The sequence below is a fragment of the Vipera berus genome (assembly GCF_964194415.1).
Source record: "Vipera berus genome assembly, chromosome: 3".
Lineage (NCBI taxonomy): Eukaryota > Metazoa > Chordata > Lepidosauria > Squamata > Viperidae > Vipera > Vipera berus.
In genome coordinates this window covers 191,423,281-191,440,843 of record NC_138204.1, presented here as the reverse complement: position 1 = coordinate 191,440,843, position 17,563 = coordinate 191,423,281, and the positions used below count along the sequence as shown (strand labels likewise).

Genomic DNA, 17,563 nt, shown 5'->3' with positions numbered 1-17,563 from the left:
TGCTACCGTAAGACTGGGATTGCCAGTTTTGATCTTGAGTATGATCCCAGCATCATTAGCCTCTTACACTTTTTTGCTTTCTTAACTAACTTGGCACAGGAGGAATCATACAGCAGCAAGCTGCATTTTTTTCTAAGCAAATGGAGTACTCTCAATGCAAAGTAAGGTGGCCTCTTGATAGCTCATATTGCTTTCACCTGGCCTCCAGGCATTCAAGTAATAGTCTGAAACAAAGCAAGCCTGTTTCTTTTAGGCAGAGGACCTTCCAGGTTCCATCACACAAGATGACAAAAAGGAAAAGGTACATACTTTACTGCCGGATGCCTGATATAAAACGCTGGCGATCAATTCTGGATACAAAGTCATCTGTCGTACAGTATTCATTGTTTTTAGTGACAGGGTCCTGTTGTCATGCATAAGCTGATGAATGCCTGCAAGTGAAGGAGGCAAGGAGATTTTTTTTTCTATTATTACACAAATAGTTGTATCCAACAAAACAAATAAACCAGCTGTCCATATTACAGTATTTATTTATTTATATTTAAAAGACATATCTGGCTGTCCAATTGGTCATCTCAACAAATGACTCTAGTTTGGCTAACACCAATGATAATATTCAACCAACCAACCAGCCAACAAAGAAGGCAACCAACAACATAGTACAGAGGCATTGTGGACACTCTTAAGAACCTCTCAGCATAGAACAGCCAATGGAAAATCAACGGGGTTGTGGCCATCAGGATCGGGGAGAAAACAATGTTTGATTGGAGAGATGCTCCAACAGATCAAATAAGCTAACATGGCTTCATACAGGGAGCTCAAAGCACGCCCACTCTGTTGAGATGGGCAGAAACTATTGGAGATAAGCTGTCCCACAGGTTTGTCTTATGCTCCTACCATATTTGCCTGTGCTATCCTGTAAAGGCTACTTGATCATTATCATTATCATCATCATCCACTATAGAAAGCTCCTAGATGCCATCTCGTAAAAATAGGAAGAATATAAAAGACATTTGATTATCTGGAAATAATCTATTCTTGCTTGTTTCTGAAAGTATTCAGCCAGATTAAAGTTTGATGACTGCACCCCATGATCATGGCAATTAGACAGAAAGTTATATCCATAGGCCCACCACTCCAAGGGGACAAATTTAATTATGTCTGCCCCGAAATCTAGCTCTTTACTTAACGTTCAGTATCAGATCTGGCACTAGACTACAGACAGAAGTACAATGTAAAGATATAGTCTACTAGGAGCCAATGTGATAGAGTGATTAGTATACTGGACTAAGACCGGGGAGACTACGGGTCAGATCAATATCAGCCATGGGAAACTTATTGGATGATTTTGAATCAGCCCAGCTAACTTGTAGAGTTGTTGTTTGGCTATAATTGGAGATGAGAATGCTGTGTAGGTTGTGCTGATCTCCTGGAGAAAAGGGATATAGAAATCTCATGTAACACTTATGTTTTTAAATTTCATTGCTTTTATTAAATCTGAAGTCTCCCTAATTGTCTATGGACTTTTTTCTTTTTCTTTTCTTCCTTTAGGAGCTCATGTGTATCACCTCATAGTGATTCATATGAGCTTCAGATCATCATCCAGATTTGAGTCACATCTCTCTTTAGTCTAAACCTAATCCATGGGCTAGGTTTTCATAAATAAGTGGAATAATAAGATTACAAATGAGATCCTACGGAAGAGATAAAATAGGTAGATAAAAGCTTTGTCAACCCTGACTGCACTGAAGTACATACGTAAATTTGGAGTCACATAATCTTTCAATCTGTCCCAAGGTTCCATATAGCCTGAACATTTGCAATAAGAAGATGGTGCATGCTGTAGATTTCTGTTAAGTTACTATTTAGCGAGTGTATTTGCCTTACCTTTTTTAAAAGAGGAGGCTTTTAACAGTTCTTTGTAAAATGAATAGTAAATGGCACTGTCACCCTGAAATGTGATTTCTCGTTCAAGTTCCTAGAGGAAAAAAGTACAAGAATGAGTAAGCTGGGAATAACATGACTTCCCAAATCCCTTTCTCAGGACACAAAGAACATGCTAACACAATTCTACAACCTACCCATTCACAAATTTCCCCCAAATTTTCAAATGGACAATAAAAAAGAGACCATCAGACTTGCTTAAAATATCAAATCTTTTTTTTTTTGAAGAATCAACTAACTCAGCAGACAAAATAGTCTCCAAAAGCAAATTTCACCCACTCATGATGCTAATGAAAGAGGATGGTCTTTGAGCATCGTATTTTATTTTTTAAAAAGTTGTTACCCATCCACCCACAAATTACCTATTCCTCATTGATACTGTAGATGGATTATATTTATAACAAATCATGGGAAAATATGAATCTGCAATTTCCATTTATGAATGCTAGATAGCTCAGGGCTACAGCTACAGTTTCATAAGAACATAACAGCTAACTTACAATAATGATGTGAATGTTCGTCTCATATCAATGACACATTGCCCATTTTCATTTGGCCTATCAAGTAACTCAGACTCGAAGAAGCTCTAAAGAGCTTTAGGGAGATCTTTTCCAACTTTGCTTCAGCTGCTTAAAAAATGGGATTGCAGTCCCCAAACGGGATCCTTTTATAGGCTGACCAAAGCTCTCTTGAGCTATGGCTTCAGCTTCCTGTGATATTAATGGGTCTGTATTGAGACAGCTCTGTTTTTTCCTTAGTGGTTCACAGGAAACTCAACAGGCTCTGAAGTATACTTTACAGGCTGAAAATGGGAATCTGTTTTTTGTACCTGTGATGCACCCATGCACGCTTCAATAAGAGAATGCCAAGAACACAGGATAGAAGCTATAAATACGTTGTCATCTGAGGTGAAAGGGAATGTTAACCTCTTCAAAGAAAAACAATTAAGGATTTGATAAGAAAAACTAAGAAACCTACTTTATGCAGCTTATCATTCCACCTTGACTCTAGACTGGTGATAGGCAATTATGGCTGTCATACAGTATGCTTTCGATTAGGTCCCTCATTGTCCACGAACCAATGGCTAGGTTAAATATTCTGTGTCAGATATCCTAGACATTATAGGAACTGCCACATCTGTTTATACATGAGCCAACCTTGTGCTTGTATAAAATAACAGACTTTATTGTTTGAGATTCCTTACCGGCCTACCAGAAAACCAGAATTTGCGTTCATGGTATGTTGAAAGGTATATGGCATACATCATTCCACTTATGATTGCTGTAATGCAGCCAAAGAAAAGCTTTGTAAAATGTGGAATTAAGACATCTGAAAAGAAATATGATAAACATCAAATAAAGTAACTGAAAATCTATGTTTTCGTATCAAGTCAAATGCCCAATGTTTGTCAAGAGCCTCTGCAACGCAATAAGCAGGTGGCAGCAGAGGGCTTATGTCCAACCAGTTCATAAGTACAATACACCAGAATATACAACACCAAACTCTGCAGACACAGGAATGGAGGATGTGGTAGAAGTCCTGACCTGATGTAGAGAACAAAGAGGATGATTTGATGGAGAAAGGGAAGATCCATTATCAAAGCATCAAAAAGGAAACATTGTTTGCAAGAGTATGTTACCATAGCCAATCTAAATAAAAGTAGTTATTTCTGGATTTCATCTGACTCAGACTGCCAAGGACCTCAGACACAATCCAGGCAAGATGGAATGCCTAATTATTCCAGGATAATAATAATTTTGAGTCTCTGTGCTTGCCTGGGAACAGTTGGGATACAAGTAGAGCAGATGAAAGTTCTGGCAAGGAGACCTTTGGCCTAATATTGGTCAGAATTCCAGTTGTAACTTTGCTAGAATACAGGATGCACTGAGAACAGTTACTTGTGCTCTTGTCATCTAGCAATTGAATTATTGTATTGTAATTTGCTCCATGTGGGATTCCCTTTGAAGACCATCTGGAAACTTCAACTGATCCAAAATGCAGCAGGCCATACTCTTACTGGATAGCTACTGTACATATTGCCAGGTTATACCACTACTGCAGGACCTGCATGGCTCCTGATGTTTACAAGTGCAATTCAAGGTGTTGATTGTTACCTATAAAGCCTTAGATGGTTCAGGTCCTCGAATCTGCCTTTCCAAGATAAATTCTGTCCACCCAACCCAGAGAGCTGGGTGATCAGGGAGTGTCTACTAAAGATCCCTCCCTTCATGAGGTGCAATAAAATAGGGATCTCAATTGCAGGCATTCTATGTATAAGGTCCCTCCCATGGAACACCTTGACCCTTGAGGTGAGTATGGCTCCCACTTCTATAGTCATCTGAAAGATAGTAAAAACATCACTTTTTCACAAGGTCCTCAGAAATAGATTCTGTAAAGACATCAGCACTAGTACAGCTTTGTATTGTAATGCTCTTATTGCATTTTTAATAACAATAATAATAATAACAACAACGATGATGGTGGTGGTGGTGGAAGGGACCTTGGAAGTCATCTAGTCCAACCCACTGCTCAGGCAGGAAACCCTATACCATTTCAGACAAATGGCTGTCCAGTCTCTTCTTAAAAACTTCCAGTGTTGGAGCATTCACCACTTCTGTAGGTAGGCTGTTCCACTGGTTAATTGTTCTGTCAGGAAGTTTCTCCTTAATTCCAGGTTGCTTCTCTCCTTGATTAGTTTCCATCCGTTGCTTCTTGTCCTGCCTTCAGGCACTTTGGAGAATAGCTTGACTCTCTCTTCTTTGTGGCAGCCCCTGAGATATTGGAACACTGCTATCATATCACCCCTAGTCCTTCTCTTCATTAAACTAGACATACCCAATTCCAGCAACCGTTCCTTATATGTTTTAGCCTCCAGTCCCCTAATCATCTTTTGTTGCTCTTCTATGTACTCTTTCTAGAGTCTCAACATCTTTTTTACATCGTGGTGACCAAAACTGGGTCCAGTATTCCAAGTATGGCCTTACCAAGGCATTGTAAAGTGGTATTAATACTTTACGTGATCTTGATTTTATCCCTTTGTTAATGCAACCTAGCACTCTGTTAGCTTTTTTGGCAGCTGCAGCACACTACTGGCTCATATTTAAGTGATTGTCCACTAGGACAGGGCTTTTCAACCAGTGGTACGGGTACCACCTGTGGTACATTGGCACCTGGAAGGTGGTACGCGACCATCCTAGAAAAGTGGTAGCAGGAAGGGAAATGAGCTGAACCGGTGGCAGCACCGCACAAGCCTGAGCGAGAGATGGCTGGAGCTGCAGGGCTGCCAGGGCTCAGCGGAAGCGCCAGGATCATCGCTTCTTCAGGGCTGTCAGGGCTCAGTGGAAGCGCCAGAATCGGCGCCAGGCTCTAGCTGCAGCTCGGCACTGATCCTGGCGCTTCTGCTGAGCCCAGAAGAAGTGCCGATCAGCTGGAATGTTGCAGCATCTCCAGGGTCTTGTGATTTACATTCAGATGCTTGGCAACTGATTCATATTTATAACGGTCACAGTGTCCCAGGATCATGTGAAGTGACCAAAACCTGCTGCAACCACCCAGCAGATGGGGGAAATAAAAACCAAACACCCCCACTGGCACCCCCACTGCCAATCCTCAACAGAAATGCTCATAACAATGAAAACCTTGTACAGGAGGAAGAGCGCCACTGGGCAGGCAGGCAGGTGTCTTGCTCGGCTGTGGCTTGGGGGGCACTTTTTCAGTGCCACTGTAACTTCGAACAATCACTAAGTGAACTGTTGTAAGTCGAGGACTACCTGTACTTCATTACTTCCCCCCCTTTTTTTGTTTATCAGGTTTTTGACACCTTGCTAGGCGACTGGTGGTACTTGGATGTTGCCATATCCTAAAAGTGGTATAATGGGTGAAAAGGTTGAAAAGCCCTGAACTAGGACTCCGAGATCCCTCTCACAGTTACTACTATTGAGCAAAGTACCACCTATACTATACCTGTGCATTTGGTTTTTCTTGCCTAAATGTAGATGAAGATGTTGAAGAACACTGGGCCCAGAACAGAGTCCTGGGGCACCCCACTACACACTTCCCTCCATGTAGATGCGGTTCCATTGAGAACCACACGCTCAATACGGCCAGTCAACCAGCTATGAATCCATCAGGTGGTGATCCTGTCTAACCCACATTTTTCTATCTTATCAAGTACTAGGTTGTGATCTACTTTATCAAATGCCTTACTGAAGTCCAAGTAAATTATATCCACAGCATTCCTCTGATTCACTAATTTTGTCACTTGCTCAAAGAATGCAATAAGATTTGTTTGGCATGATCTGTTTTTGACAAACCCATGTTGGCTTTTAGTAATGACTTTGTTTGCCTCTAGGTGCTCGCTGATTCGTTCTTTGATTATCTTTTCCAGAATCTTCCCAGGTATTGAGCTCAGGGTGACAGGTCTGTAGTTTCCTGGATCTATTTTTTCTCTTTTTTGAAGATGGGAACTACATCAGCTCTTTTCCAGTCCTCTGGTAGTTCCCCAGTGCTCCAAAATCTTTGAAAAATATAGTTCAGTGGCTCTGAGATCACATCTGCCAGTTCCTTGAGAACCTTGGGGTGTAATCCATCTGTTCCTGGTGATTTGAACTCGTCTAGGCTCACTTACCATTTTCTTGCCTATCTTAACTTGTGTTTCTATTCTGGTTTTTATGGCAGTTTTTGATAGCTTGGGCTGTTTTTTGCCTTTGTGTAAAGACAGATGCAAAAAATGAGTTAAATAGTTCTGCTTTCTCCCTGTTGCTTGTCACCTTCTTGCCACTTTCCCCCACTAATGGACCAATCATTTCCTTAACATCTTTCTTGTTTTTTACATGTTGAAAGAAGCTTTTTTGTTATTATTTTATATACCATCTAGAATCCTTTGGGAATTATACAAATCTTATAAGTAAACAAGCAAAATATTTAGAGTTTGCTCCATGCACTCACAGATTATAATTTGATGTTACAGACATCAAAAAATATACAATTGGGTAAATCAGGTATTGTTAGCCTATTTTGGCATCTGTTGAGTTGTCTCAAATCAAACAGGATAGTTTGTTTGCCTGAATGGTGAAATAAACAAACCTAGGGCACATGGAAACCAATCCTTAAAAGCAGACATCTGTAAAAGTTTAATCTTCATTTATATCTTACTAAAATATCAAACATGCAGCTTGCTTGCATTTTACATAGCAGTAACTTGTTATACACCCACAGCTGTCTTTGTTTAAATGATCTATATTTAACCTAAATTGTTGGGCATTTGTGCATAGCATATCAATCAATTTAGACCTCGTGGGTTTTTTTAAAAGATTTTTTAATTCACATTTAAGCTGTGTCAGGTAAATAAAATAGATTCAGATGTTCTCAACAGCCTGTATCAAACAAACACTGGGGGCAAATTTACAGATTACATCCCAATGAGTATAATGAAGTTCTAGCATCAGAGAGTAACAAAGGGACTTGATTTTGAAAAGAAGACTAAGTATTGTTATCTGTTTCAGACCATAAACTGACTACAGGTACTACATTCTATGGCCATTCAAATTTGTGATGGCTCTGAACAAGAGGCGCTTAAAACTTGGTCCTTGAAGTTCCAGCCACCAAAGTGCCCTTGTGTTCACATGATCATGATTCTTGTATTTAGCAACTGGCCTAGATTTCTGAACACTGTACTATCTTACGGTCACATGATCGTGATTTCAAACTTTCCCTGCCAGTTTCCCACAAAATCAATGGGGAAACCAGCAGGAAGTTGAAAGTTGCAGTCACATGAGGTGTGGGCTTAATGACACTTGCTTAATAATTTACTTAACAATGGAAACTGGAGACTGCCAGATCCCTAAGCAGCTCAGTCATGAGATGTCACGCTTTACGACTACATCACTTAACAATGAGAATGCCAGTTCAAATTACCATCATTAAGTGAAGACCATTGGTATTTCAACAGTGGAGATTGCTATTTTTTTAAAAAAAGGAGAAAAACACTTTTGAATTCCTATACACAGAGCAGTTCATCTATTATGATATTAACACAAGAGAGCAGGAACTCCATTCCTGCAAGGCTGCCAGAGACAAGGCATGTGATCTTTCCTCTTTTGTGGTGCTTCTTGGTGGATTTGTTTAGAAAACGTATTTGCCTAAAAGGTTAGCAATCATTCTGTGTTGACTGTAAAATATAGATTCATAACTTCATAGCTGCTTTTGCTTTTGAAGACTGATCACTTTCTACAGGCTTGTGCACAAAGTGGAATCAATATATGGTATACTTTAGCTCAAATCTTTTTCCAGAATAAAGATTTCTTATCCATTCTACATAAAATATATTTCTAAATTTAATTCCTCAAATATATATATATATATATATATATATATATATATATATATATATATATATATATATATATATATAGAGAGAGAGAGAGAGAGAGAGAGAGAGAGAGAGAGAGGGGGGAGGGAGAGAGAGAGGGGGGAGAGAGAGAGAGAGAGAGAGAATTGAAACACTGACAGAAAAAATAATGTAACTCACATTTTAGGGATCGTTTGGATTGTATGCCTTTTTTGTTGTTTTCTTTGAGAGATTTTTCTTCAACTTCAGTACAGCTTGGATTCTTTCTTTGCCTCAGTTCAACAGCTTTTAGAAAAAATATCCAGAAGTTAGTCTTAGAATGCAAAAGCTATCTACCTTAGTTGTAGATAAGAGGCATGGATAGGAATGCATTGTTATATAGCAATGGTAGTTGCATCAGCAAAGTAAAAGTATAGTTGGAAAAAAGTGTAGGGTCTTTCCCCGTAGCTCAGTTAAATAATTTTCTGCTATGAGGAATCAGCAGAGATCTTAACCAGCATTATTCCCACTGCCAATTCTAATAGATTTTGTTCTGGCAAGTAACTGGAGAATAGTGTCCTCATTTCCTGTGCGGAGAAGAATGTCTTGCTCCCTCCTCCCAGCTTCTAACATCACCATCTGGTAGAAAAACTATCTACCAATCACAGCACTGCTGTGACTGTCAGTGGTTTTGACAGATGGCGAAATCTGGGTTTTTATCCATTGTAGGAAATCATTTCCCTTCACTTGACACCTATGCTGAGCCTTCAGCTGTTTGGGCTCTGAATATGGCAGATGGAGAGAAGAGACTCTCCCTGTCAGATCTCTGAGACAGCCCAAGGTCTGGACAAGTCCAACTAAATGACAGACTGAACAGCCAATGACAGGCCAAGTTGAGGATGTACAAGTTACCTCTTGTGTATCAAGTACAGGGAGTGCAGAATTATTAGGCAAGTTGTATTTTTGAGGATTAATTTTATTATTGAACAACAACCATGTTCTCAATGAACCCAAAAAACTCATTAATATCAAAGCTGAATATTCTTGGAAGTAGTTTTTAGTTTGTTGTTAGTTATAGCTATTTTAGGGGAATATCTGTGTGTGCAGGTGACTATTACTGTGCATAATTATTAGGCAACTTAACAAAAAACAAATATATACCCATTTCAATTATTTATTTTTACCAGTGAAACCAATATAACATCTCAACATTCACAAATATACATTTCTGACATTCAAAAACATAACAAAAACAAATCAGTGACCAATATAGCCACCTTTCTTTGCAAGGACACTCAAAAGCCTGCCATCCATGGATTCTGTCAGTGTTTTGATCTGTTCACCATCAACATTGCGTGCAGCAGCAACCACAGCCTCCCAGACACTGTTCAGAGAGGTGTACTGTTTTCCCTCCTTGTAAATCTCACATTTGATGATGGACCACAGGTTCTCAATGGGGTTCAGATCAGGTGAACAAGGAGGCCATGTCATTAGATTTTCTTCTTTTATACCCTTTCTTGCCAGCCACGCTGTGGAGTACTTGGACGCGTGTGATGGAGCATTGTCCTGCATGAAAATCATGTTTTTCTTGAAGGATGCAGACTTCTTCCTGTACCACTGCTTGAAGAAGGTGTCGTCCAGAAACTGGCAGTAGGACTGGGAGTTGAGCTTGACTCCATCCTCAACCCGAAAAGGCCCCACAAGCTCATCTTTGATGATACCAGCCCAAACCAGTACTCCACCTCCACCTTGCTGGCGTCTGAGTCGGACTGGAGCTCTCTGCCCTTTACCAATCCAGCCACGGGCCCATCCATCTGGCCCATCAAGACTCACTCTCATTACATCAGTCCATAAAACCTTAGAAAAATCAGTCTTGAGATATTTCTTGGCCCAGTCTTGACGTTTCAGCTTGTGTGTCTTGTTCAGTGGTGGTCGTCTTTCAGCCTTTCTTACCTTGGCCATGTCTCTGAGTATTGCACACCTTGTGCTTTTGGGCACTCCAGTGATGTTGCAGCTCTGAAATATGGCCAAACTGGTGGCAAGTGGCATCTTGGCAGCTGCACGCTTGACTTTTCTCAGTTCATGGGCAGTTATTTTGCGCCTTGGTTTCTCCACACGCTTCTTGCGACCCTGTTGACTATTTTGAATGAAACGCTTGATTGTTCGATGATCACGCTTCAGAAGCTTTGCAATTTTAAGAGTGCTGCATCCCTCTGCAAGATATCTCACTATTTTTGACTTTTCTGAGCCTGTCAAGTCCTTCTTTTGACCCATTTTGCCAAAGGAAAGGAAGTTGCCTAATAATTATGCACACCTGATACAGGGTGTTGATGTCATTAGACCACACCCCTTCTCATTACAGAGATGCACATCACCTAATATGCTTAATTGGTAGTAGGCTTTCGAGCCTATACAGCTTGGAGTAAGACAACATGCATAAAGAGGATGATGTGGTCAAAATACTCATTTGCCTAATAATTCTGCACTCCCTGTATGTGTGTATTTGTGTGTCTACCTTCTCACCACAAAACTTTCACAAGCTTACAAACCATTGTACAGATTGTTTTGAACATAGGTTTACCACTCTTTTGGGAGATCATTCGACCTATGGTCAATAGCAGCCTGAAAAACAGCTGACAGATCTAGTGAGAAAATTGCACTAGCAGACACACTTTTTTCTACCTTACTGCATAGCTTCCCCTTCATAATATTTAGGCAGATGCTATGTGTGCCGATTGAGAGATTAGTTTGAAAAATGAACTTTCCTGCTCCACAAAGTAGACTAGACCTGAAGGACGGTGCCTGAGAACTGGACAAACAGGTTCATACCAGCACAAACCTGAAGTGGCTAATAAATGCTAGGCTGATCCCACACCATAGATGTCCTCTGTTATTGTCGCAAACAAAATAGTGGGAACAATGGATTGTACGCATGGCAAAATTGCTACAGTTGTTGACTCTTTAAGATAGAAAACATTAATAGCAGAACAGCTGAGGATAACTTTAATCAAATAAGGGTTGAAAACAAGGTGAAAGCAACCTCATGGAGAAACATCCAAACAAGATACTATCAGGGCTTGTCTTAGTTGTAATTAGGTAGAAATAAAGAAAAGGCTGTATTGTTAGGGATCAAGTCACAACAAAGACAGGGGGACTATATAATTAATTTATAGCATTCATATCACAGAATGCTATGATAGCCACCAACATGGACCATTTTGAAAATGAACAGATGAATTTGTGGAAGATAAGGCTATTAACAAAATGAGAAAGGAATGGTGTACAAGCTATCTGCTTATTCTGATCTAACCTGACTCTTTGGCTAAGTGAGTTTAAGGCAATTACGGTATTATTTCTTAGCCCAATCTAACTCATGAGGATGTCAGGAAAAAAATGGAGGAGTGCTTGTCTTATCCATCTGTCTTCTTGACCTTCTAGATATAAATCCAACACATGAATGAATATTACAAGAGTAAAGTAAGGTTATTGTGTAAGTAAGAGGTATGTGCTCATTCTTTCTCCACTATGCCATTTTATTACTGCCAGTTTTCCCTCAGATGATTTTTCTCCTTCTTCCTAATTCTAGCAGAAATAAATCCAATAGCAAAAAAACTGCCAAAGGCAAATGATTCCTTTAATCACATTCAAGATAAAAGAATGTACTTCATAAGCTATTGGGCACATTTGGAAGATTATAAACATGACATAGACAGTCTCTAAAATGGCTGCCAGAAAGCGTATAGTCAATCATATTATGAATGTCCTATTCTGTCAGGAAATGGGCAAAATTATTCACTACTACTCCCTCCTTCCTACGAGGATATTCTGAATCACAGTAACTTTTTCAGGAGATAAGGGACAATAATTCTTTCCAAACAAAAAATTCAGACTCAGCCTCTCACTTGTATTTCATTCATAAATACACCTATGCCGACTCAAAGATTAACCTAGATTTTAGAATCCAGATTTTTTATTAATGGATGAGCATAGGTCCTCTACTACATGTCTGACACTATCTGGAAAAACCTATAGCCACAAAAAATGATTTATGAAAACATAAAATCATTTAAAGATCTATTCTAAATCTTCTGTCTACGTTTGCTTCTGCTATTCATGCTGCTAGTGTCATTACTCATAGAGCTGAAAAGTCATTCTCTGAGCATACACAAACACAAAAGATATTAGGAACTCAAGGTTTATAGAAATAAAAATACGATTTCAGATGGGAAGTAAAAGAGAGACACTCAACTGAGGAAGACTAGGTGTACTTCATAGACAAAGAATGCTGCCAGGCAGAAACTTGAAAACAAAAATAGAAGGATTAAAGTAGCCTGAATCTCAAACAAGGAAGCATTGCATTCTACAGAGGAACATTTTTGATGTCCCTCTTGTGAATTTTTTTTCCTGATTGGGAAGATCAAGTTACTTTTTCCTTCAATTCTCTACAGATGGCAGAAACAAGAAAATGGAAACATTACAAAGTCCATGTTGCATATCAAACACAGAGCAGCTGGCAAAACTACTGCACACAATGGTTTTGCCAGCCTCTGAACTGTTATCATAATATACACACATGCTGTTTCTGTTTAATTTGATGCTGCTTTAAAAAATATAAGGAAAACGTTGTTTTCATTCTTGATATTGTTTAACAAAGTGAAATGAAAGTCGAACAAGGTTAAATGCTAAAAATAGATTTTTCACTCTGCAACCTAATTAGGTTGTTTGTTTATATATTTTAGGGACGCGGTGGCTCAGTGGGTTAGGACGCTGAACTTGTCGATCGGAAGGTCGGCAGTTTGGCGGGTCGAATCCCGAGTGCCGCGTAGCAGAGTGAGCGCCTGTTACTCGTCCCAGCTTCTGCCCACCTAGCAGTTCGAAAGCACGTAAAAATGCAAGTAGAAAAATAGGGACCACTCCGGTGGGAAGGTAACAGCGTTCCGTGCGCCTTTGGCGTCTAGTCATGCCGGCCACATGACCACAGAGACGTCCTCGGACAAGCGCTGGCTCTTCGGCTATGAAACGGAGATGAGCACCGGCCCCTAGAGTCGGAAACGACTAGCACGCATGTGCGGGGGAACCTTTACCTTTTACTTTTATATATTTTAGAAGTAGGAGAAACTAGGAGCAATTAGTCATTACCCATAATGGTTCAATGATATGTCCACAGGCAAAATACCTTTATATATCAAATATAGTGATAATTGCCTGTTGTAATAATATATTAGGAACGCGGTGGCTTAGTGGGTTAGGACGCTGAGCTTGTCGATCAGAAGGTTGGCAGTTTGGCAGGTCGAATCCCGAGTGCCGTGTAACAGAGTGAGCACCTGTTACTCGTCCCAGCTTCCGCCAACCTAGCAGTTTGAAAGCATGTAAAAATGCAAGTAGAAAAATAGGGACCACTACAGTGGGAAGGTAACAGCATTCCGTGTGTCTAGTCATGCCGGCCACATGACCACGGAGATGTCCTCGGACAAATGCTGGCTCTTCGGCTTTGAAACGGAGATGAGCACCGGCCCCTAGAGTTGGAAATGACTAGCACGCATGTGCGGGGGAACCTTTAATAATATATTAATACAGACAGTCCTCAAGCTACGAATGTTCACTTAATAAATGTTCAAAGTTACGACATTCCCTGTCAAAAGTACTTACGACCAGGTCCGAAAGTTACATATCTTGCAACATCACAGCGGTCGTTTGCACTTATGAACAACCGCAGAGATGCTGCAACATGCTAGTTTGGTGCCACATCTGAGAGTCCCAAACTGCCCAGCCTTGGATGCTGGAGCCCTTGTCCAGCCAGACAGAGAAGTGCCAAGCCCCGGCCTCTCTCACCACTTGCTGGAATGCCGAACCTGCCCAGATTTACAAACTGCGCCGCCACAGAGCTAGAGAGCTTGTCACGCCACAGCCCTGCTCCCCTCACTTGCCAAAAGCACTCACTCCTTTTCCAAATTACAAGAGGGGGAAGAAACTGGCTGCCCCCATCTAGTTTCTAGATTGGAAGGAATGAGGCTTTGCCGGCCCAGTTCTATCTCCCCTCCCTGTGTCCTTGCTGCAATATCGTCTAAACTGAGATTTTGCAGAGCTGTGGGGTGTGGCAATGCCTTTGCAAGCATGACCCCTCCAGTCTGGAATTCCACTCATGGCCGCGACTTCTAACCTGGAATTGGAGGCAGGCTGGGGAGGGCAGGAGGCTGACCTCAAACGTCTGGGCAAAGCTCTCTTTGCACTCTATTTAATCCTGGTTCCCCTCCAAGCAAGAATGGAACGGGAAATAACTTCCATTGCCTGACTGCTGCTCTTGGCTGTGCCGCTTTAAAAAAATGCTACATTGCAAACGGAAGAAACGTGCAGGGAAACAAAAGTAGTTCATGGAACAAAAAAAAGTTCAATCAGACCTTCCAACCTGGCCACAAAATGGCTCTATGCAGCTTCTGAACCCAGCCAGTATGATGTAGCTCAGGGGTCTTCAAACTTGGCCCTTTTATGACTTGTGGACTTCAATTCCCAGAATTCCTCAGCCAGGCACGCTGGCTGAGGAATTCTGGGAGTTGAAGTCCATAAGTCATAAAAGGGCCAAGTTTGAAGACTCCTGATGTAGCTTAACATATAATCAGATACATGACAATACTGTACTGCTATTAAATAACTGAGGGTCAGAAATTGTTGATTTTCTATTTTAATTTATCCAGGTGTCTGCCAGTAGATGCAGAATTGTAAAAGCAACACTCTGAAAGATGAACTGGTATATCAAGCTGCTATCTATAAACAATGCATGATCCTTGAGCAGGAAATAAGTCACAAAACTAAGCAAACCTAATGAAATTACAATACATTGTACAAACTGGAACGGGTTATGAAGTATTCAGTTACAGAAAGGAAAAAGTATTTTTTTTCTTTTAACAGTATCATAGGTGTTATGAATGAGAAGCAGAAGCAGTTGTTCAGCGCAAATGATTTGTGCTGACAACTCATGACAGTTGAATCCTAATTTTTCTCCTCCCCCTTTCTCCCCCTTCCTTTTAGCTGTGGAACATATCGCAAGAGTTTCAATGAAGTTGCTCAAAACCAATTACTTGGGCTATTTCAAATGGGAATAACATAGTCCATTTAAATTTCAAGACTATTAATCCCAATGTAACAGGCCTCACAAATGACAAAAGCCAGGAAAAAACACACACAAATATAGAGGAGAATGTATATACCTTCCAGTGTCCCAAACATCAAATATTGCTTCTTTGGGTAAATTTGCCAAACTAGGCAAATTGTAAACTTCAATGAAAGAAACTTACTGCATCTGAGATTATGAGAAAAAACAACTTCTGTTGTAAGATTGCAGCAGAAACCTATGATGGTTGCAAAGAAAACTATGATAATCTATGATAATCTATACTAAGGCTGAACCTACATGTTCTTACAAAAATAACTTTTTCCATGAAACAATTCTATTCAGTTCAAAGAATGAATAAACAGCTTATTAAATAACATCTCTGCCATATGGCTTGAAAGGTTAATTGGAAAAAAATAAGATAGATGTAGGGCAGGGGTAGGCAACCTTGGCTCTTTTATGACTCATGGACTTTAACTCCCAGAATTCCTGAGCCAGCCTGGCTCAGAAATTCTGAGAGTTGAACTCCATGAGTCATAAAAGTGCCAAGGTTACCTACCCCTGATGTAGGGAATATCAAACCACTAAAACAGACAAGCCAGTGAAGGATTCTCAGTGAGCCACAGCATTTTCTTCTCAGTATTTCTTCTGTAATTTGCAAAAACTAGTTAAGATATAGAGAAGAAAATTTTTGAGGACAAGTTTGAAAACATCCATTCTTTGAATTTACATATTCTTAAGGACCAATAGGCTTTTGGGGTTGTTGTTGTTTTGCTTTTCAGGTGGGAAAAACCCTTTCATTGGTACAGTTAAAACTTTAGCTGAACATAATAGAGTACAGCTGAGAAAAGTGTTTCCACATAAATATTATATTAATATGCACTTATATAAATCTAGCACTGTGTTGAAAGGAACGTTTTTATTTTTATATAGTATTTTCATTATTATATTAGCTTATACAACCTTAAGATAATTAATGTAGTTATAATCAATGAAACAGTATTTTTGAGAGGGAATTCACATATATATTCCCTTGACATCCACTGCATGCTTCGTCTTTTCCGATAGACAGAAGCACAAATTCCATTGTGGCTGACAGAATGACAGAGGATCATTTGCACGTACATTTGGCATGTGCACCTCTGCCACTTATTTTTCATTCTGCTCTGCTTTTCACAAAGCTTTACGGGCAAAGCGGCTCAGAAAACGAACAGATCAGATATCTACTGGTATCAAAATGATTTCCTGATGCTTGAAAGTTATTTGCAAAAAAGAGAAGCTGAAGTTATTGCTAAACTTATTGCTTTGTAAGAGTATGCGAAATTATTCTTAGAAATGCCACCTTCCTCGGCCCTTCTCCTAGCTCTAACCGATAGATTTGCCTTTTCCCCCAATTGCTCTTTGCATCTAAGCGGCCTCCTTCTAGCGCAAATCTTCAGCACTTCTCTCTTTCTTTCTCCTACTAGTGTAGCCCCCCCCCCACCTTCTACAGCTGACCCGAGGCGGAATTAAAAGGGAGACACAACGAGCGCGCGCAAACCTCACCTTCCTCCATCTCCAGTTATCAAATCGAAAGAAACCCGAGCTCAACGCGCTTTCTCTCTGGCATTAAAGCGATCGGGACTGTCGTCTCTCTTTCCCAGCGTCTGATCCTACTAAAGCAACCCCAGCCTTGCCCCGACAACAGAAGGAGATACTTTTCACTTCCTGTTAGCTCCCCGATTTTCGATCTTTTCCTTTTCTGCAAGGCGATGCGGAACGGTCTTTCACGGGGATGGAAAGGCACATGCGGAATCCAATTCGCGTAGATACTGAAGCCAAGCCAGTACTCCGTATTCAACTTCCGCCCTGAGACGCTGCCTACTCCTTTCTGTAATTCCTGTGATGTCAGTTCATTCATTAACGAATCCAAAAGAAAGGGAATCCACTTTTGAGGACGTGGAGAATTAATCGTATCTCGTAAAAATATTTATTGATTGATTGCAGTTTATACTCAGGCAGGGCTACCAAATCTGAATTGCAAAGTCCTGATGGAAACAGAGAGAAAAACAAAACTCTTTTTTTGTTTTTGTTTTTGCCCTTTAGAGGTTAACCAATCTTTAGAGCTGCTTAAAATAGGTTTTCTGTTAAAATGGGCAAGATATAAGTCACATCATGTAAGGTTTATTGCTGAGGTCAGGAGT

General features: G+C 40.2%; 1 protein-coding gene across 1 annotated transcript in view; it reads right to left on the bottom strand.

The window, feature by feature from the left end:
- DPY19L4 (dpy-19 like 4) overlaps window positions 1–17,115 on the bottom strand; it is a 34,949-nt gene extending 17,834 nt beyond the window's left edge. The window contains exons 1-5 of the mRNA XM_081323010.1: window positions 16,926–17,115; window positions 8,474–8,578; window positions 3,149–3,273; window positions 1,888–1,978; window positions 310–431 (exon numbers count right to left, since the gene is read on the bottom strand). Of these exons, the coding sequence (XP_081179136.1) occupies window positions 310–431; window positions 1,888–1,978; window positions 3,149–3,273; window positions 8,474–8,578; window positions 16,926–16,935 (453 nt within the window). The 5' untranslated portion in view covers window positions 16,936–17,115. The remainder of the gene's footprint in view (window positions 1–309; window positions 432–1,887; window positions 1,979–3,148; window positions 3,274–8,473; window positions 8,579–16,925) is intronic.
- Window positions 17,116–17,563: the final 448 nt, after the last annotated feature.